The 22,561-nt window shown below is 42.5% G+C and overlaps 1 protein-coding gene across 13 annotated transcripts in view; it reads right to left on the bottom strand.

The window, feature by feature from the left end:
* Window positions 1-4,051: 4,051 nt before the first annotated feature.
* The window catches only part of ENOX1 (ecto-NOX disulfide-thiol exchanger 1), a 568,976-nt gene continuing 550,466 nt past the window's right edge, over window positions 4,052-22,561 (bottom strand). For all 13 annotated transcript variants that reach the window (XM_032314929.1, XM_032314937.1, XM_032314924.1 and 10 more), the window contains 2 exons: window positions 15,723-15,808; window positions 4,052-5,102 (listed from right to left, as the gene is read on the bottom strand). In XM_032314929.1, coding sequence (XP_032170820.1) covers window positions 4,971-5,102; window positions 15,723-15,808 — 218 coding nt within the window. In that variant the 3' untranslated portion in view covers window positions 4,052-4,970. The remainder of the gene's footprint in view (window positions 5,103-15,722; window positions 15,809-22,561) is intronic.

Below are 22,561 nucleotides of genomic sequence, written 5' to 3' on the forward strand. Positions count from 1 at the left end.
TTTCATTTTCATCATCCTTGATGAAAAGGAGTTTATCCAGATGGAAAAACAAGCCTCTGTACTTTCAAATGTTAGTTTTGATGTGGTATTTAATAAAAGCGTTTATGGGGACGCCTGGGTGGCTCAGTTGGTTGGACGACTGCCTTCGGCTCAGGTCATGATCCCGGAGTGCCAGGATCGAGTCCCACATCGGGCTCCCAGCTCCGTGGGGAGTCTGCTTCTCCCTCTGACCTTCTCCTCGCTCTCTCTCTCAAATAAATAAGTAAAAATCTTTATAAAAATTTAAAAAAATGGAAGTGTTTACGTTTTTTAAAACATAGACAATTGACTTTCCCTTGCTGCAGTAGGTAAAGCATACCTAAGCCAGCAAGAAGTGTTCTCACACAATGGCATATTATTCTGTCTCGAAACAGGAATGAGGCTCCGACACGTGCTACAATGTGAGTGAGCACTGAAGACATTGTACTGTGAAAGAAGTGAGACAGAGAAGCACAAATACCTTGTTTCCATCCCTGTTCTACAGAGCTGGACACAAAGTAGACAATGAGACACAAGTAGAATTGAGATTACCAGAGGCTGGAAGGAAGGGTGAAGGGGGTTGGTTTTTTTTTGTTTTGTTTTGTTTTTTTAATGGGTACCTTAAAGTTTGGTTTTTTTTTTTTTTTAAGATTTTATTTATTTATTTGACAGAGATCACAAGTAGGCAGAGAGGTAGGCAGAGAGAGAGGAGGAAGCAGGCTCCCTGCTGAGCAGAGAGCCTGATGCGGGGCTTGATCCCACAACCCTGGGATCATGACCTGAGCCGAAGGAAGAGGCTTAACTCTCTGAGCCACCCAGGCACCCCGGGTACCTTAAAATTTTTTGGTGGGGATGATGATGAAAAATTATAGTGGTGACTGGAAGCATAACTTTGTAAATATATTTAATGTCACAGAATTGTACAATTACAAATGGTTTAAATGATAAATGTTATGTATAGTTTGAGACAATGAAAAACATTTTGAAAAAGAAGGTAAGAATTCTGCCAAGATCTTACAACTGAGGAGCAGAAAGTTCTGGCTTCTGTTACTGGGCCTGATGTCTGAATATGTGCTGGTTCAGCAAATTCGAAAAGTTCCTGTGTGGGCTCCTTCTTTCATCCATTTGGTTCATTCCATTGATAAATATTTATTTAAAAATAAAAAGTCACGGTCTGTCATCTAGACTGAGGATTGGAAAGGTGAGTAAGGGAGCCTGTGGGACTGGGAGAATAGCCGTTTCACATATGATTAAAATACTGTGGAAAGGCTGCAGTAGAAATACAATGAGTAGTGGTGGGAACTTCGGAGAGGAGGTTCCTGAGGGGATCAGGGCTTCATAGAAGAGTTGATAATTTATCTGGGTTTGAACTTTGTGAAGGAATTGGTTGCTTTTGGTATTTTGGTAATAGGCAGTACATGATCACTCTTGATTTTATGCCTTGGAATCTTGGATCTAAGATATTTGCAGGCTTTTCCAATATTTCGTGACTTTTTCCCCTAAGGGTACCAGCACACTGGTTCCTGGAGGTGTGAAGACATGTTGGTTTGTTCTCTCTTCTGTTTTTTAAAAATTAGAAGCAAAACTACTTTGGGAAATAATTCAAAGTAAATGAGACACATTCAGATCTCTCAAAGAGCTTAGAATCTAATAGGGAGATAAGGTAGAGACAGCTGGGTGGTAAGGGTTTTAAACAGTCAATGTGGGATAGCTGTGCAGGGGAGGGAGAAAAGTATGGTGGGGGAGGGTAAGAGTCTTTGCACTTACCCCTTAAGGCTTTGTAGGACTGTGGTAACTAGATACGAAGAGGTAATTTTATTTGGATAGAAAGATAGGAACAAAGCAGAAAGGCAGCAAATATTTAGTCCTATTCAGGGAAGCAGTAAACAAGCAAGCCGGAAAGGCCCTTTGGGGCCAGGTTATGAGGATCTCCACACTTTCAATGTTCTGCCTATTCGAGGAGTCTAGGAACCATGATTTGTTACTGGTAGATTTGGAAGAGAAAGGCTAGCCATCTTCACACCCATTCTCATGTACATGGGATGGCAGAGAAAAAGGAGAGTAAAAGCCGTGATCTAGAAGCCCTGGATGAACACTGGGCTCCTGGGAGGGGTGGGAATACATTGAACTAGAAATATGACACAGTGAGAACATCTTTGGAGTCAGTCAGCTGTGGGTTCAAATCCTGTAATTTTTAATTTGTAATCTGTGTAGACTTTGCCAGATTACTCAGTACAGCTGAACCTCGTTCTCCAGGTGTGACAAATGGGGATACTGGTGTCTTTACGTAGGATTGTCCTGAGGGTTCAAGATAATGGGGCGACACACATATGTAGACTCCACATGGCCCCAGGTGATCCCTAGGGTACCCTCTGAACCTGAATGTGAAATGAATTTAAAAGTTTTTCCTGCAAATATAACTAATTGAAGTTACATTTTAACTCATATATTTCTAGACAATTAATATAATGAATTTCAAGCAGCAATAAAACCACCACAGCTAAAACAGATTCCCCTGGTACAGAAAATTTTCTCTGGGAATTACTCAAATATTTTGAAATGCTGTGTTAACTATTTTAATCCTATATGTTACCATTTCTACCTCAGCATGGTGTGTTTACAGAATGGTGTTCTTTCGGCAGATCTAATCTAAGTTCCGTCTAATTCCTTTTCTTGATCCAAGCTCTGAGTTAGGGTTTTACTCTGTGAATTGTATCCTGCTAAAGTGACTACAGGCACTACTTGAAAGTGTGAATGCACATTTGAAAACCTCTCCCGTGCTTTCCATTAGAAATAGTCTAGATTGTGGTACCTTGTATCTCTATTAGATTTTAACTAGCCAGATTATGGAAATATTTTTCTTCTAATTATTCTTCAAGCAAACCTCTTGGGTTTTCTGTTTGATGATGTGTGTATATGAGGTTATCTCCTTGCTGATGGTTGTATCCTTATTTGTGTGTCCTGACCTAGAGATAAACATGTCAGGATGATGATAGTGGTGGGAATTGATAGATGGTATTAGAAAGGCCTCTAGTGTTTCAGTATTTAATATGATATTGACATTTAGCTTGAATCCCAAAGCACCCTGTTCCATCTTTCCAGTCACCTGGCTCACATTATGTAGAAACCTTTGGGAAAATGTCTTTTTCCTGTTGAACTCTGAGCTCATGAAGGACAGGGTCTTTCTTTCTTTCTTTTTTTTTTTTTTAAAGATTTTATTTATTTATTTGACAGGCAGAGATCACAAGTAGGCAGAGAGGCAGGCAGAGAGAGAGGAGGAAGCAGGCTCCCTGCTGAGCAGAGAGACCGATGTGGGGCTCGATCCCAGGACCCTGGGATCATGACCTGAGCCGAAGGCAGAGGCCTTAACCCGCTGAGCCACCCAGGCGCCCTGACAGGGTCTTTCTTACTCATATCTGTATTCACAGGATTAGCACTGAGCCTGAACAAAACATGCAGGTATTCATGGGAAGCATGACTAAGTACCTTAATTTATCAGGGCTCAATAAAAAGATCCTAAAGACAATAACTTCCTATGTAATAGAAAATTATTAACATATTTTCAGAATTTTGAAGAAGATCACTATTGAGTAATCTTCCTAAAAAAAGTTTCATTTAAAATTAATATCTTGAATACTTGTCTTTTTTGTGATTCTTATGTAAGAAAGCAGGAAGGAGATACAGTTTAAAGCTCTATCCTACTTGTAATTAAATAGTGAAAGCCCAAATTCTGACGAAACTGTTGACTCAAGTGTGAATTCTTTAATTCCTTTTCTAACTTGTATATTTTCCAGAGAACATACAAATAAATACATCCCGGAATTAATATTAACTAATTGGCTCTTTTGTACTTGCCTCTGCAGACAAAAAACAAAGGTAATATTTATATTGATTGTATTTCGATTGAGGTGTTGGTATTTTAAAATGCTGTGTACCCTAATGCTGTATAATCCTCTTGTCTTGGTACTTCCTACCTTAGTTTTTATAGATTTCTGTTTGAAGTAATGTTTTGTCTCAACATCCTTCATGTAGACAATCATTTAAATATGGTGAGGATATGAGATGGAACTGAATAATGGTGAAGAAAGGTATATCAAAGAATAACTTGCAAAACCTTTATGGCAGAAGTCATATTTATTGAAAAAAATTAATATCTTTGCTATAAAATTTGTAACAGGAATATTTACTGAATGTTTATTTTGATGCATAAACCTGAATATTACATACCAAGTACAAGACAGCAGCACTAGCTTTCCTTTATTTACATTTTATGAAAATCGTTACGCAGTCCATGTTAAAAGAACTTATGATGGAGAATTGTTACATTAGAAAAATAATATTCTTGATAAAGCATTCTCAAGGAGTCCAAGGAGTCCAGTCACATTTTCTGCCTCTTCAATAAGGCAAATGTCCCTGGAATAGCATATAACTTAATTTACAAAATACAATAAATGTTCAGACACATATTCAAGTTTCCTTTTGGTATGATTTTTCCTTACTGTAAAATTACTTCTTATTTTTATTTTTGTTTTTATTTTTTTACTAAAACAAAGATTTTCAGGAAAATGTCATTGAATGATTTCAGCTATACATTACATATACAACTCTGCAGCCTAGCGACAACCATTGCTACACCGTCATTAACTTTAAATATTTTGCTGGGTGAGCTATTCTCAAATGTAGCATATTTTAAGATTTTGCCATCATTATGACTGTGGAATCGTTGGTTTTCATAGGAAACAGATCTGTCACAGTATGAAGCTTTGTTTTAAGGAACTGGTACACAAGCACATTTCCACTCACAGGAGAACGCCACAGATGTAACTGAAGTCGGGCCCCGACGGCTCCACAGGGGCCCCAGGCCGGACCATCCCCAGCCTCCAGTGCTCACGCTGCACAGCCCTGGCCCCGTCAGGCGCCTTCGTTTCCAGAGACTTGCCAGCTCTTCACAGTTAGGTCGTTTTAATTCCTTCAAAGGCACACAGCTTCCACCTTTTTTCCAGTGTTGCTCCCACACCTGTGAATTCCTGTTTAAACATGCGTGGCAGCCTCATCAGAAGCATTTCGATTTCGTTTGCAGATATCTGTTAGAAAGAAAGAAAAGTCACTTTTGGAGACAAGACTCCTCAGAGAGGAGGCAAGGGGTTGGGTAGGGATGCACTTGCCCAGGGAGATAAATGATATGACTAGACTGTCAAGTCATGTGCTTGGGAGAGGAGCGCTGGTCAGGGGCTGGACGGGGCTGTCCTGGTCTCCAACAGCTGGCAGGGCTGGGCAGGAGATGGGGTGCAAATCCAAGGCTCACCGTTCCTGTGCATGGCTAGCTTACTGGGTAGTGTCATGCGTGAACAGCACTCCCCACCCCGATGTAAAAGGATAGAAGAATGGGTTAAGAGAGCTGAGAGAGAGTTCATCACCACTCCTGGTGCGCCCATCCTCTTCAAACAGGGCAGCGCTTTTAGCTACCTCAGTGAGGGCCAAGGGGCATCTGGGTAGATTTCTGGCCATCCTAACTTCTCTTTCTTTAATTTTCACAGAGACCAGAAGATCATACAGATTTAGAAAGAAATGAAAACCCAGAACCTACAACCTGGAAGTCTCAACATCCATTCTTAAAGTCCAGGTAGTTTTTTAAAAAAAATTTTTAGGTTTTATTTAAGTAATCTCTACACCCCATATGGGGCTTGAACTTGGAACCCTGAGATCAAGAGTTGCATGCTCTTCTGACGAACCAGCTAGCACCCTTCCAGGTAGTTCTTTATTTCTTCTTTTAAATTAAAAAAATTTTTTTGAAGATTTTATCTGCTTATTTGAGAGAGAAAGATAGCAAGAGAGAGCCCTGACCGGGGAAGAGGGGGAAGAGCAGGCTCTCTGCTGACTGGGGAGCCCAGTGTGGGACTCGATCCCAGGACCTTGGGATCATGACCCCAGCCAAAGGCAGATGCTTAACTGACTAAGCCACCCAGGGACTCCTATCCCCACCCCAGTAGATTTTTAATGCAGTTTTTTTCTTCTACCAGTTTTTCTTTATTACATACATTTTTATACCAATAACTCATTTTACCTTAAATAAAGGACATACCAGCCATGATCCTTCTGATTTAGCAGTCATTGTTCTCGTCTTCCTGTCTCTGTTTCCCAGCCCATGTGCTTGCATGGGGATCTCCTATAGCAAGGTGGCTAAGACCCTGGAACCAGGGGGCTAACATTTTTGTTTGAATACTGTGTCTACTACTGTTATGAGTTAAATGACTCCAGCCAAGATAATTAGTCTCTCTAAGTCTCAGCAAATGGGAGTAACAACATGTAATAAGGATGTATGAAGACTACTGGCTTAGCATAGCTTTAGCACATAGAAATGTTTAATGACTCAGACCTATTATTATTTTTCATGGTACTATCACTGGATAGATATCATTTTAGAGTCTACATTTTCCATTTAACGTTTAAATGCTAAACTTATTTAACATTTATTTTTAAAGGGGGACCAAATAGACCAGGAAGTCAAATCGGTTCATTTAATCAGTTCACATGAAAAAGATGTCATATGATATTTTCAATATTCCTAGGCCTATAACCAAACCAAACCAAACAAAACAAAAACAAACAAACACACACACACCAAAAAACCTTTCGAGGCAGACCTGAAAGTTGAAGTAAATTGCATTCTGAAATTTTTGTGTGAATTATTTTGAAATCTGAATGCATTTTCCTCAAAAACCATGTTAAAGGGATTATTAGATTGCCAGGTCAGCCCACAAACGCCTATTAAACAAATGATTAAAAGGTTGCATGTGATTTTGAAACTTCTTCTTCAGTGAGCACCGTGCAGAATGCCTTCCCCAGTGTCCTCATTCCACTGTCACAGCACTCCTATGACACACATGGGGCGAAAATGTTAGGCTCTATCTTCATTTTATAGCCAAGAAAGCAGAGTGAACTACAGAGGGTTAAGTGCTTTTTCAAAGAGAGAACTGGGAAAGAACCCACCGCTTGTGCCTGGGAACTAGGCATTGGTATGCTTTACGTGCTCCACATGATTTCAGCAAGCTGTGGGTGAAGAACCGGGAGTGTAGTGCTTTCTTTTGAAATATCAATCATCTGGGGTTCCTGTTAAAAAACTCAGATTCCTTAGCCTCTTCTCTGGAGACTCTGATTCAGCTGATCTCAGGTGTAGCTCATAGACTCTATTTTTGATAATCATCCCAGGATATTCTTAAGATCAGGTATATTTGGGTTAAGAATGGGGTTTTAAATCAGACAGGCTTGGATTTTAATCTGGCTTAGGCCAACCTGTGTAACCATGGGCGAGTCATTTAATAGCTGTAATTCTCAGTTGTGTATTCATGTATAGAATAGAAGTAATCTCTCAGCCTGATCGTGAGGATTATACATGAAATGTACCATGGTGCCTGGCATGAGACGCTTTCTCTCTCTATGTGTACCAGACAATGCTGATAGAATACGACACTGTTACCAACCTCTTTGTGGTAGGTGGGTCAAGCTCTGTGCTCCTAAGCCAAAGCAAACACAGAGAAGTGTGTAGTCAAACCCACTTTCACTTGGTCTAGAAGGCAGTTTTCTGAAGCCAAGTTATCCTCTTAACCTCCTTTCTTTCCTTTGGAGGAGGACGGCCCAGGTCATCTACAATAGGCTCAGGTCTCCCCCTCAATTCAAGTGATACCCCCTGAGAGGAGCTGTCCTTCCCCAGATCAGGCAGAGCCACAGAGAAGCTGCCAAATCCCCAGGTTAACAGCCAGCCCATGTCAGGTTTATTTTCAGGATAACCATCAGTTCCCTGGAAAAGTAGGGAAAGGAGCTTTGCGGTGTTCATTAGGGAGGAGAAAAAGCTAAATTCTTGAGGGTAAAATAAAGTTTTGATGTAAAGATAACTCTATCTATGCAGGTAGTGCCCCCTAGCAGCCCTGTAGCTGATTGGGAGAAGTGTGACAACTCCTAAGTCTTCGCCTGACTCTTGAAAACAATTCTGTTAATTCTCACTATACTCTCATAAGACAGGGATTGATTTACAGACAAGGAAACTGAGGTCCAGATAGATTAGGGACCTTGTGCATGGTAACCCAGGAACTGAGTGAAGCTGGGCTGCAGATCCCGACTTCTTGGCCTTGTTCTGCAGATCCAGACTTCTTGGCCTTGTTCTCAAACACTGATGCCAGCCGCCACGGGGGGCAGGGGACTGTCTCCCTGTTGGGGGAAGGTGCCCACGGGGAAGGGGTTTGTGTACTGGAGGGCAGGTCTGTGATGAACAAGACTTCAGAGTGTTATGAGTGTCAGTAACGAAAAACTGAGAATTCCCAGCTCAGCCAGCTCAGACACATTCCAGTGCTAACGCTTGGGTGCCCCCACAGAAACCTTCACCAAAATAGCCAGCAGATGGTGGGGAATCTTGTTTTCCACAGTGCCTTTTGACCCAAGTCTAGACTAAGAACCACAGAGGAAGCTGGAGTAGCCTGCTGGAGGAGAGAGGCAGCCCCCCTTCTCGAGTCCTCCCTGGGAGGCCAGGTACTGAGCATGAGCGTAATGTGCATTCATTCTCTCAGCTCTTTAAACCCGTGAACAAACTCACTTGCTGGAAGAAAGGAATGTGGAAGGAAAACATTTGGAATCCAGTCATGGAACAACCATTAACCAGCTTCATCGACTTGTCTAAATCACTTAATCTCTTTGGGTGTTCCCTCATTTGTAAGACAAGGGAACTGGAAAGAAATCCCTGGATGTTCTAAAATCTTGGATTTGGGTGCTGGCCCCACCATCTGTTAGCACCGGCCTTTGGGCAAGCTACTTAAAATTCATGGGACCGCTAGGTTGCTACAGAGCTCTCATACTGACAGAATGGGCTAGATCTCCTGTGCGCTTTAAAGCACAAATGGCAACTGATAAATGTAGTAGCACGTGCTGTGCTGCGTGTACTCTCCTGAGTGCTTCTCATGTAGTCAGTCATTTATTACACACAGTAGTCCATAAAACCCATTTTACAGAGGGTAAAACTGAGGCACAAAGATGTTAAATAAGTCACTAAAGTCCCCACTAATAAAAATGGGATTTGACATTCTTTTTTTTTTTTAAAGATTTTATTTATTCGACAGAGAGAAATCACAAGTAGGCAGAGAGAGAGAGAGAGAGAGAGAGAGAGAGAGAGGAGGAAGCAGGCTCCCCGTGGAGCAGAGAGCCCGACGCGGGGCTCGATCCCAGAACCCTGGGATCATGACCCGAGCCGAAGGCAGAGGCTTTAACCCACTGAGCCACCCAGGTGCCCCGGGATTTGAAATTCTTATGATTACTTAGTTTGGATGACCAATTAGCCATTCCTTAGATTTTGCCAGAGCCGGAAATTAGCATAATAGAAATGAGTGTCCTCAAAAGTAGTTAATGCTGAGTGGCTTTTGGTAGTGCAAGGTAACCGCCTGAATATGGACAGGGATGTGTCACAAATACAGGCGAGACCACTTCAGAACTATCCAAAATCTCCATTTAATGAGGCTCAAAGATGAATTCCAGAGCATTTCCTTAAAGATGTTTTGTATCTCATGCCAGAGGAAAGTTCAAGGAGAAATTGCTTTTTTTTTTTTTTTTTTAAAGATTTTATTTATTTACTTGAGAGAGAGACAGTGAGAGACAGCATGAACGAGGAGAAGGTCAGAGAGAGAAGCAGACTCCCTATGGAGCTGGGAGCCCGATGCAGGACTCGATCCCGGGACTCCAGGATGATGACCTGAGCCGAAGGCAGTCGTCCAACCAACTGAGCCACCCAGGCGTCCCTTTTAAGTTAGTTTGATGGTTTTTAAAACTTTCTCTGTCCTGACAGAATAACTTCGATGATATATCACATTTTGGGATTTTTCAAGACAAAAGAGCGAATTTAATTTTTTTTTTTTTTTTTTTACCCTGTGGCCAAAGAGTTTTTACTTTTGCCTTGACAATATCCTTTATCTTCCTACCTATAATTTCTTGGTTTTGAGAACTGAAAGAGTCCTGGAGTCCTCACATAAGACAAAGCAGCCAGATCTCACTGGTTAAGCTCTGAGTGAGATATACCCTAACCTGTCCTCAAATCCATTCTGAGCTCAGGAATTCTAAGTGCCTGTCTGTCCTGGGTGGAGGCCACTGGGAGTCAGGGAAGGGGATACTCAGCCAGCAGGTAATGTGGGGCTTTGGATGCCAAAGCCAGCCCTGTTTTGAGGGTTCAAATACACGTGGTTGAGAGACCTCTGTATGGCATTACCATCTAGGTTAGAGACCTGTGCTGTGCCTGTCAAATCTCATTTACCCGTACACCATGTAGTCGGAGCTCTAGAAAGTGGGGACGATGGTCACAGATGTGATGCTTTCATCACCCGCTTCCTCAGCTGGCTGTTGTCCCAAAAAAAATTGGTGGTCTGTGTATTTTCAGTCTTTGATGTTGTCAGTGGATCCCTGGCCACCTCTGTTTTGTTTAAAATTTTCTAATTCTGACATCTGTTCTTTTTTTTTTTTTTTTAAAGATTTTATTTATTTATTTGACAGAGATCACAAGTAGGCAGAGAGACAGGCAGAGAGAGGAGGAAGCAGGCTCCCTGCTGAGCAGAAAGCCCGATGCAGGACTCGATCCCAGGACCCTGAGATCATGACCTGAGCCGAAGGCAGCGGCTTAACCCACTGAGCCACCCAGGCGCCCCTCTGACATCTGTTCTTTTAGAAATGATTGATTTGTTCTAATTAAGGGAAAAAAAAAATGAGAAGGAATAAAGGCTCCATGTAACCAAGGGGCTTGTGTGCTGCTAACACTGTGGAGGTAATTTCTAAGATCTGCTTGATTTATTTTCTGATTTGCTGACTCCAGCCCAAGCCCACTGCTTCCTTGCCAGGCCTCTAAGCATGTATATAAATTGACACAAGCAGACATAAATCAGTTTTATTATGGGGATGGTTGGCTCCATGTCCCATATCAGTCAGGCAAGAGAAGCTGAGTGATAAGGGGTTCTTGTTTGAGGCACTGAAAAGACCTGGCATAGGCTTTGTCAAGGCTGAAGAGTCAGGGAAGCCAATTGCAAAACCAAATTTCCTTCCATAGGATAAACTGTTGGCTTTTAGTGCACATTTAAATCTTGTTGATTCTTCATATCCCTGGGCAATGCATGGCATCAGCACACAGACTCCTTGCAGTAAACTTTTGTAGAGAGAAATGTGGACTATGGATGGAGAAAGAAGAGAAGGGAAGGGAGGAGGGAGAAATAAGGAAAGAAGCTAAACGTAAGGAATCATGAAGACAGAAGGAAAGAACTAGAGAGAAGAGGAACAGGGAGGGAGGGAATGGGGAAAAGAAAGGAAGAAGATCAACAGAAGGAGGAAAATGAGGATCTGGACGGAAAACGAGAGGAGGAGAGAAGGGAGGGCAGAGGGTGTACGGTGGGGCGGCACTGGCGCTGGCGCCCCAAAAGGAGGGGTGAGAGTGAGCGCACACTCAAGGATATCTCCTGGTAGATATGGTTCACAGGGACTTCAACTTCACCCTTTCCCAACTTCTGTCCCACTAAAATTCTGCCTGCCCAGTATAGCCCTTCATTAGTTCATGTCTGATTATCCAGTTATTCCATAAATATTCTGGCATTTCCTCAGACTACAAACTTTTTGAGAGTAATGTTCTTTCTCAGATTGCTTTGGTGCTCTGCCCATCCCTGTTCCTCTCTGATCCTTAGGACCTGCTGGGTTCATGAAAAGCTGGGAATTATCCCAGTGTTCACTGGGTCCCTGGTAACCTTGTCAGTTTTTCCTGCTGCGTGTGAGCAACTTCCTTTTTATTCTTTACGTAGCCAAGTACTGTTACCCCCAATGCTTCATTTATCATGTGCTTTCCAGAGGTGTTGTCATATCTAAAAAACACACTCATTATAGCCTAAACAATAGAAAACTCACTCACTCGTTAACATATTATGACAGGTGGTGATTTAGGAGAACACTGGAATATACGTAATACTGAAGACTTTTCAGAGTTGGGCGGGGGAGCCTTAACACCACCGAGAACATTCTGTCTACCCTTACTGCTGAACTATAGTCTAGGGAGGAATGCTCTCCAGTTATGGCAATTTGAATCTCTTTAGAACTGACCAGATGTTTTAATTTTGTGTTTCTAAAGGTATGCTCTTAGTACAACATGCAAATGGCTCGCTCCTCTGCTGGGAAATGTACACGCCTGTGGCCCCCAAGCCCATCAGTGAGCAGTCAAAACAACAGGTCTTTGTAAATCCTCCAGTATCCACAGCCATATTATGTTGAATCTGGTTTTCAGAATCAAATCTACTTGGTGGGCGTGGGGAGGAGGCTATACTTATGTAGAGGGGATAGCCAGACACATTTAGGAGAACTTAAGTCTGAAAGAATATGTAAACTGGGGGAAAGCAGAAGAACGCCTCCTCTTGACTGTAAGACAGGATATGCTCATCTGCTAACGCTCCACTAGATGTGACTTTCTTGCTACTCAGGGTCTTGGAGCGGGCTTAAGGGCTCCGGGCTGACCTGGAAGTTCTCTGTATTGATCGGAAACCATTTCAGGGTAGTGCTGCCTTCTTTGAAGAGCTTACCTGCCTGCACCCAGGGCACAGTTTTTAACTCACCAAAGTTTTAGGAAGCCATCTCCCCCACCCCCCCTTCTCCTGCCTTCCTCTGAGTGAATCTCTGTGATGTGGTCATATGGTGACACTGTTCTATAAGAGGGCTAAGTGAATGCAAGTGGATGGTTTAGAACAGGCTGAGAAGAGAAAAATATGCACGTATCATTATCAAGAGCAGGAATAATATTTAACTGGAAAATGGCCTATTACTGGGCTATACAGTTTTAGGAGCCATGTGCAGTTCACATGCCCAGCATAATTTAAATTAATTCCTGGCTCTCCTTCCATTTCTAATCATTCTTATACTCCTATGTGGCCTTTGGGGAAATCCTAATAAAATCAGTTCCATTACAGGCTGGATTGATTGAGCCTGCTTTCCTTGCTCTCGTCAGCACTGGAGTAGCCAGAACCTAAATGTTACTTTATAATTGTCATAATGGTGATGTTGTCCAATGTCAAACCGGGCTGTTCTAATCGGAATTTTAAAAAACCCATCCTATTAGAATCAGCGAACCTTCTGTGTGTCGTTGAGGCTAAACTGAATCCATTGCCTTCATGCAACATTAACGAAAACTTAGTGGGGTCTTGGTGACCCCCAGCTCCTTCTGATTAACCAGAGGCAGGTGCACCAGGCCATTGCACTGGAAAGCCTCTGAGTCCGTGGGCTGGTGGTGGCTCCACGATTCTGAGCCTTCTGGCAGCTGATACGAGGACAAGGCCCTGCTGGGTACTTAAAGGGCAAACCTCTCATTATTTTGTTTTCTGCTTAAAGCCCTGAGGATATGGAATTCCAGTTTAGAGCAATAATTTGGTCTGTGGATTAGAAAGTCTAAATATCCCTTCATCCTCTCTGGGATAGAAAGAATATTTGGTCTAATTGCTGGCATCTAGGAGTTTTAGAGCACTTTTACTTCAGGCATGAGGAAACAACCTGACAGCTCTACTGAACATTTCATTCAGGAGATGGAGGGCTGTGTGGGGAAGACCCTATGTATTTCCTCCATGAAGGAAATATTTTCCTCATTATCTTCTAAAATAAAAGTACCAGTCTGAGATAAAATAGAATTCCCTTTAACTGAATCCCTTCCAGAAAAGCTAATCATCTAATGGTCAGAGACCAGGGGTATGAATTCTTTCCTTAGAGACTACAGAGAGAGACCACACAGATTTTGCCTGAACAAATGGATGATGGACACTCTGTTCTGATGGTTAGAATAGAACAAGATAATTCATTATTTATCACCCCTCCAGGTGATTTTACACCCCTCCCCCCAACACACACACGCGCGCGCGCGCACACACACACACACACACACACACTCACGAACTCATGTATATACTAAAACAACAACTGCTTCCCGACAAAGGCTTCCCACTTGGGATTTCCAGGAGGGGAAGGAAACCAATGTCAACAAGGCAAGGGAAGGATAATAGCAACAATAGGAATAATTTCTCGAGGACTTACTCTATGCCAAGCCACTCTAGTGAAAGCAGTATTTCCTTTAATCCTCCAGTTAAAGGGAGGGTTGATGCTAAGAATGAAACTGGTGAGGGTAAAAAGCAAAGAAGCCGTTCAAGAAAGCTTAATTTCGACAAAGTAAGACGGTATAGCTGACCCTCATTTTTTTTTTTTTAAAGATTTTATTTATTTATTTGACAGAGAACACAAGTAGGCAGAGAGGCAGGCAGAGAGGCAGGCAGAGAGAGAGGAGGAAGCAGGCTCCCTGCTGAGCAGAGAGCCCGATGCGGGACTCGATCCCAGGACCCTGAGATCATGACCTGAGCCGAAGGCAGCGGCTTAACCCACTGAGCCACCCAGGCGCCCCTGACCCTCATTTTATCTGAATTAACATAAGCATTTTCTATCCCTCCCTGTCCATGAGACGGAAGGCCACAAAGAAGACAATAACATGTGTGTGAACTTTCAGAATCTTATAATCTGCTCACCCCCTTTCACTCTGTTTTGGTTTACCCTATTACCAGCTGTGAGAGATGAAAAGGGCATGAATCCCTGTGACTGAAAAATATTTTTTGTTCCAGATGATTCTCTCAGAGGGGAAGTATAAGACCATTAGAAAGGTTAAGCAGTTGTGACCATGAATTGGTAAGATAATTTAACTCCAATTGAGAGCACAGTGTAGTCATTTAATTTATACTGGCCATTGAAGATTTAGAATGGCTTGTATGTGTGTGTAGTCAGGGTCACAGAACTGCGGGCCGGGGTCCTGGTCCTACACGTCCCGTGCACTTTGTTGTACTCTGTGCAAGGGCTTATTTCCATTTTCCCTCCCAGCAGGACATTCAACAAGCGACTCAGTGGCCGCCTTCAATTCTCTGCTTCTCTGTTCATCCCCTTCCAAGGCTTTCCCAGCAATGCTGCCTAATGACGTGACTTTATTTCAACAGGGCCCCCTCTCATTGTTCACTGGAATTTGATACAGAAATTGATACACACATTGAACCCTCTGTGTCTTTTAGAACACAACTACTGCAGTGGGTTAGGAGCACAGCTAATTTGCAGAGGAGGCCGACTGAGCCTCAGAGAAATGAAGAACGATGTCCTGACTCTGGGTGTCACCCTTGGGGGAGGCACCACTGAGAATAACTTTGTGGGCATTTTTTCCATTTAGAGAATAATGCTGAAAAACAACCATTAATACCGTTTTCTTGAGAGTCCTATCAGATCTTTATGTTATTTGAGGTGATTTTCTCTCTATCGTGGGGAGTCTTTACCACAGAATCCTGTGAGAATATGGTCTCAGGATAATGCCCCATTAGCCACCCTGACCTGATTTCTCCCTGTTTCGGGAACTTCCAGGCCAACCTGTAATTTTCAGTCCCTCATATGCTTTTCAGAGTAATTTGGCATCTGCTGAAAGTCATTGTCATTTTAGATAACTGCTCTTCTTTCTATAAAGACAAAAGCAAGTGAAAAGAAGACAGCTATCTGCCCAAAACGGAGGTCCTTGTGGAAAAGTACTGATGAAAATCCAAATGCTCTTCTATCCCCAAGGCTGCTCCCATGGGCCCACCTGCAGCCAGCAGTCAACACGCTAAATCTTAGCAGTGCGGGTTCCCCGGAGAAAGAGAATTTACCTTGGAGTCCAGCTGCTGCATGTATGACCAAAGGTACTCTATATTGGCTCCAAAAGGATGGACGTGAAGAAACGTTGATATGATGCCTGAATTAAAGAGACAAACAATGGACATCACTGAAAGGTAAATAAGAGTCGGAGTCAAATAATGTCATCGAACCCCGTAATGGTTTCATCAGGCTGAGTTACGGTCTCACCACTGTAACAGCACTCAGTAACAGCCCATTCCGAAACAGTCCTAGAGACGTGGCAAACAGAACACTCTAGCTCCTGGAATGATAGTAGTTAGAAAAGCTAGGCTCAGAGATAATATATAGATGAATAAAGGTATTTGCTAAACAAAGACTCCTGGAAGTATTTCAACTACCAATTTTATGCTTGATTTACCAATATAAAATTGTAGTTATTGGGAGGATAAAATTCTCTTTTCTTTCCCTCGGTGGACTTCGCAGTATGAAAATGGCTCCTATAGCTGTGTCAGAGATCGCACGGCCTCCGATTTCGCTGATAATTACAGCCGCTAGTTACGAAAAGTATTTAATCCATATTACCCCTAACTGCCACTGAAGGAAGCCCAGATCTTTTCTGAAACCTTATTTCCCCCTGGTTGTTGCTGCTGTGTAAACAGAGCCAGCTCTCCCTCTCTCCTCCTCGCTGCTCTAATTTACAGGATCGTTTAAAAAGGCCCGGGAATGGATGGTTTGGCTGGAGTCTGATTCTAAATCAGAAGTCTTTTCAATTGTGAAAATCAGCTGTCAACATGGTACTGACAAATGAAAAGCGGGGTATTCGGTGTCAGGGCTGAAGTAAAAGCATTCCTGTCCTCTCCTTCCTGCTCCCATATCCAAAATCAAGACTCCATAGATTGTACGCTGCTGTTTGCTAGGAAACTGTGTTCAGACTGACATTTTTTTAGTTCTAAGTAGACTTCGAGATGAATTAAATCTGAGTATAAGCCCTCATGTTGTTCATTGGGCCACTTTGATGCTTGAGAGGCAGAGGTCAAGAGAAAGACCTGCACTTGTCTGACACGCAGGCAGGACGAGCCCTCGAGGAGACGTCGCTCTTGCGTGAGGTCATCCTGGGAATTGCAGGGGGACCTTGGGTTGATCTGGGATGGGGTCTGGTGGCCTCCTGATCTCCTGTGTGATGCTTGGGATGGTCTGGGATGAGTGTCCGTTTTCAAGCAAAGCTCCCAGGTCAGCCTTTGTCTGAGGATAGAGAACCAAAGGGTCTAGCCTGTGCTCTCAAAGACCTGTCCTCGAACACTGCTTCTGTGAGGTTTATAGGAGTTAACAGAGAAATGAGGAAGATGGAAATAATTCATTATTTCTCCATTATGCCAAAACCTCAGTTTTTAGAGACTGACCCCATTTTTCTTGAGGTATAAAGAACTACCATTTTATTCTGAGATTATGTTCTTCCTTTTTTTGCTAAAATGCCCTTTGATGAAATAATGGTCATGTAAAAGGTACTTTAAGTGGCGAATAGCTATTTTAATCTACTTAAGTGGAACTGTTTTGTTCCCCTCCTACCACTTTATTTGTTCATTTATATTTTAATTTTACAGACCTGGCAACTACTTTCCTGTGTTTCTGAGGTTCTCAAATCCGGTGAGGTGGCACAGTAAGTGATTCTGTTACTAATGAGTTAAAATACAGAAGCTCATGAAGGACTTACTTTAAAAATAAGTTAGAAGTATTTAAACAGTGACACGTATTTGCATTTATTAATTGGGAGAGGGGGCAGAATTCTTAAGGGAAAGTCCTATTGCAGGATGGTGAATGGGGTTCTCTCTCCTGTCCCAGGCTGAGGGCAAGTGGTGCTCTGTCCACTAGTTTCCAAAAGGAGCCTCCAACAAATGGTAGGGGGGCCCTTCCCCCACCTCCATCAGAGGACAAGGGGGAAGAATGAGTAGTCATCCCTGGCTTTGTGAAAGGTGAACCTGTTCCTTTCTTCTCCTGGCACACAGGTTCTCCCAGGCAGGGACGGGGCGCTTCAAGACAGTGACTCTAGAGCCAGGAGGGATCCTGCAAAACAGGGATAATAGTCCCTTCCTTGGTGGGACCTCTGCTTAGGCATCAGACTGACTGATCAGCCTTTGGAGTGACAAGGATGTGTGTTTCCCATGAGGTGAGCGGCATCTTAGAAGGTAGAGAGGTTTTGAGCAGCCTTAAGGAGTAAACTACCCCAAGGGCACTAGCAGATAAATGCATTTTTCATTATTAAAATCTCTCCTGAACAGAGACTCCTCACCATCTCCTAGATAACCCACAGCCTCTCCTATAAATATCCATGGGAATGTGATGTGAAGTTAAATGTCTTCGGTAGAATAAACAGAATGAGTCAGAAGAGGGCTGGGATGGGGGGAATGGGGAAGAGGTTGATAACTTTTGGCCTGGGAGATGAAGTACTGAAGGAGGAAATTTAGGAATACCAGTAATGGGAGGACCTGGAGCGGCTGTTGTTGCCCTCTGTGATGTCGATACCCCTCTGTGTACATTCTCCCTCAAGAGTTACTGTCTGACCCTTAGGCCCATTGTTGGGTCTGTAACTCCCGGGAACTCTGCCGTTAACACAGTCTGTGCCTGTTCTGGTTCAGTATTAGGAATACAGTATACATTTACAATAAATGTATATTGAATGAATTTACCCTCTAGAAGTAAGACTGGTCAGTATACTTCCTTAAAAATTTCTACTGTTCTATTGATAAATGGAGATAAATAAGAACCTTAAAAATTGCACAGTACTTGGGGCGCCTGGGTGGCTCAGTGGGTTAAAGCCTCTGCCTTTGGCTCAGGTCATGATCCCAGGGTCCTGGGATCGAGTCCCACATCGGGCTCTCTGCTCAGTGGGGAGCCTGCTTCCCCCCCTCTCTCTGCCTGCCTTTCTGCCTACTTGTGATCTCTGTCAAATGAATAAGTAAAATCTTAAAAATAAATTGCACAGTACTAACCAATAATGTAGTAGTCTTCCAAAAATCAGGTAACTTTGAGGCATTATTCACTGGTGATTCCTGTCCTTAACTCATCCACTTTATGGATTCAGGACAGAGCAACCTGAATGTTTTGAGCATGGAAACTTTTTTATTGAAACACTTTCTTTCATGAGTACTTTATAGTTTTCTGAGTATAGATTCTGTGTCTCTTTGGTTAGGTTTATTCCTAGGTATCTTATGGTTTTGGGTGCAATTGTAAACGGGATTGACTCCTTAATTTCTCTTTCTTCTGTCTTGCTGTTGGTGTAGAGAAATGCAACTGATTTCTGTGCATTGATTTTATATCCTGACACTTTACTGAATTCCTGTATAAGTTCTAGCAGTTTTGGAGTGGAGTCTTTTGGGTTTTCTTGCTCAAAAAGTAAAAAGAAAATGCTTATATGATTTCTATTATATGTCTTTCTAAAATAGATTAGAAATTCTAATCCAGACATGAAGATCTTTCCTTAGGAGGGTATTCGAAACCATCACTGTGGTAGCTGATACCAATAAGCCATTAGCTTTTCTTTAAAAACAAACAAACAAACAAACAAACAAAAAAACTGAGCAATTGCCACTAGATTCATCTGGGGCCAAAGTAGGTAGTTAAAGGTTTTGTTTTGTTTTTTAATCTTTATTTATTTGACAGAGAGCACAAGCAAAACAGGGGCCATGGCAGAGGCAGAGGGAGAAGCAGACTCCCCATTGAGCAGGGAGCCTGATGCAGCTGGATCCCAGGACCCCAGGATTATGACCTGAGCTGAAGGCAGATGTTTAACTGACTGAGCCACCCAGGCACCCCCAAAGTAGGTAGTTAAATAAAGGCTTCAAAGCCCTTCCTATAGATGGCAACTAAGCTGTTCAATATTGCTAGAGATACAGCAGAAATGGGAAACATTAGTCATATCCTCCGGAGTACTGCGCCCCTCCTCTTCCCTACTCCCACCCTACCGCTGCCCATCACGTCTCATCACAGAAGCATTAGTCATGCCATTTGAGAAAATGTGGTTCCTAAGCCCTGGTTTGGGATTGGATTCATGGGCTGGGTGAGGTGGGGCTTCCTGAATAATCAATTAAAGCCTCTTTGTATCTCCTTTAAAAGAACTAGGATATTTCCTGAGAATGGAAAAAAGGACAAGTGTAGCTCATAATCTAATGAGCAATGCCGCAAACCAGAAACTGGAGACTGTTTCATGGTCCTCTGGGAGGGGATCTAAGAGCTCGGTTAAACACACTGACAACCGAGGGTGGAGAATGGAGCCAGGACTGAACTGCTGGATCTCCAAAGGGACAGACTCACTCCCTGGTCTTGGGTATTTCCATGGAGAAGCAGACGTCTCCGTATTTAAGAATGGGTTTCCTAACTAGGAAAATACAAGTGTAAGTAGCTAATTTAAATAAATTTTGAAAAAGGAACAGAGGAGGCTGTCAGTACTCTTGAGCTTTCTGCGTAGTTCAGGATCTTAAAAATTGCTTTAGAAACACCTATAGAAAAAAAAAGAAAAAAAGAAAAAATAAATAAAAGTAAGAAAAAAAAAAAAAAGATAGACCAGTTCTGTACAACCTGTGGCAAGCCCCTCATTAGGCAGGCGCATTTAAATAAGGACATAAAAAACCATTTTGAGCTTTCTCTATCAGAATCATTGAGTTTATTCTCATTTTTAGACCTAAGACTAAGGAAGCAGCAGCATTTAAATTAGCCCAAAGTGCTAGATTTTTACTGCTTCATTCACTCTTCTTTAAGCATTTCCTTAGCAACAGTTAGCTGCCAAAGTGCTATGGACACAGCATTGCACAAGACAGACAAGGTTTCTTCTCTGGGGGAATTTATATTCTAGGTAAGTTACAGAGGATAAACGCAAAGATTAAAAATAAAGGAAATATTTTCAGGTAGTGGTAAACATGGTGACAAAAGAGGCTCAAGCTTGGTAGGGTGCTACTTCACAGGGGAAGGTGGAGTGAAGGTAAATTTTCCTGTGTCAGATGGGAAGGAGCCAGCCACAGGCAGCCTGGGGAAAGATTATTCCAGGTACAGTCAACAGAATGCGCAAAAGACCTGAGGTGGAGATGAACTGGCAGGAACAGACTTGGCTGGTGAGTGGTGGTACAGCATGCATAGGGAGCCAGATCACTTAGGGCTGTGAATTGACAGAGGAAGGGATGTGGATTAAATTCTAAAAATAGCAGGAAACCAACAGAAGAGTTCTAAGTAGCGGCATGATATGATCTGAATTATGTTTTTAAAATTTCATTCAAGTTGCTGTTTGGTGAATAGATGAAAAGGAAACTGGGAGACCATTTAGAAGTGTCTGCACAAGAAGTGGTAGGGCGCCTGGGTGGCTCAGTGGGTTAAAGCCTCTGCTTTTGGCTCAGGTCATGATCCCAGGGTCCTGGAATTGAGCCCCACATTGGGCTCTCTGCTCAGCAGGGAGCTTACTTCCTCCTCTCTCTCTGCCTGCCTCTCTGCCTACCTGTGATCTCTCTCTGTCAAATAAATAAAATCTTAAAAAAAAAAAAAAAAAAAAAAAAGACCTGACGTGGTAAGCTATGGTCTGGACCAAAGGGCAGTGGGCATTGAAGGTAGGGCTGGTGGAAGGCTTGTGAGTGGTAAGGGCTTAGGAGGAGGAGTTCTCACTGTTTGGCTTGAGCAGCTAGGTGCTAGCATTTTCTCAGCTGGGAATACTAGGGAGGAGCATATTAGGGCAAAGAAAAGGGGGAATCAGCTGGGAAAACTGGGCAGCTATATGTAGAAGAATGAAACTTGACCATTCTCTTACACCGTACACAAAGATAAACTCAAAATGGATTAAAGAGCTCAATGTGAGACAGGAATCCATCAGAATCCTAGAGGAGAACACAGGCAATAATCTCTTCGATATCAGCCACAGCAGCTTCTTTCAAGATATGTCTCCAAAGGCAAAGGAAACAAAAGTGAAGATGAACTTTTGGGACTTCATCAAAATCAAAAGTTTCTGCACAGCAAAGGAAACAGTCAAGAAAACAAAGAGACAACCCATGGAATGGGAAAAGATATTTGTAAATGACAGTACAGACAAAAAGTTGATATCCAGGATCTATAATGAACTCCTCAAACTCAACACACACAAAACAGACAATTATATCAAAAAATGGGCAGAAAGACAACTATCATATGATCTCCCTGATATGAGGAAGTGGTGATGCAACATGGGGGCTTAAGTGGGTAGAAGAAGAATCAATGAAACAAGATGGAATTGGGAGGGAGACAAACCATAAGTGACTCTTAATCTCACAAAACAAACTGAGGGTTGCTGGGGGGAGGGAGGTTGGGAGAAGGGGGTGGGATTATGGACATTGGGGAGGGTATGTGCTTTGGTGAGTGCTGTGAAGTGTATAAACCTGGTGATTCACTGACTTGTACCCCTAGGGATAAAAATATATGTTTATTAAAAATTAAAAATTAAAAAAAAATGGGCAGAAGATATGGACAGACACTTCTCCAATAAAGACATACAAATGGCTATCAGACACATGAAAAAATGTTCATCATCACTAGCCATCAGGGAGATTCAAATTAAAACTACATTGAGATACCACCTTACACCAGTTAGAATGGCCAAAATTAGCAAGACAGGAAACAACATGTGTTGGAGAGGATGTGGAGAAAGGGGAACTCTCTTACACTGTTGGTGGGAATGCAAGTTGGTGCAGCCTTTTTGGAGAACAGTGTGGCGATTCCTCAAGAAATTAAAAATAGAACTTCCCTATGACCCTGCCATTGCACTCCTGGGTATTTACCCTAAAGATACAGATGTAGTGAAAAGAAGGGCCATCTGTACCCCAATGTTTATAGCAGCAATGGCCACAGTTGCCAAAGTGTGGAA

The sequence above is a fragment of the Mustela erminea genome, chromosome 15 (assembly GCF_009829155.1).
Source record: "Mustela erminea isolate mMusErm1 chromosome 15, mMusErm1.Pri, whole genome shotgun sequence".
Taxonomy (NCBI): domain Eukaryota; kingdom Metazoa; phylum Chordata; class Mammalia; order Carnivora; family Mustelidae; genus Mustela; species Mustela erminea.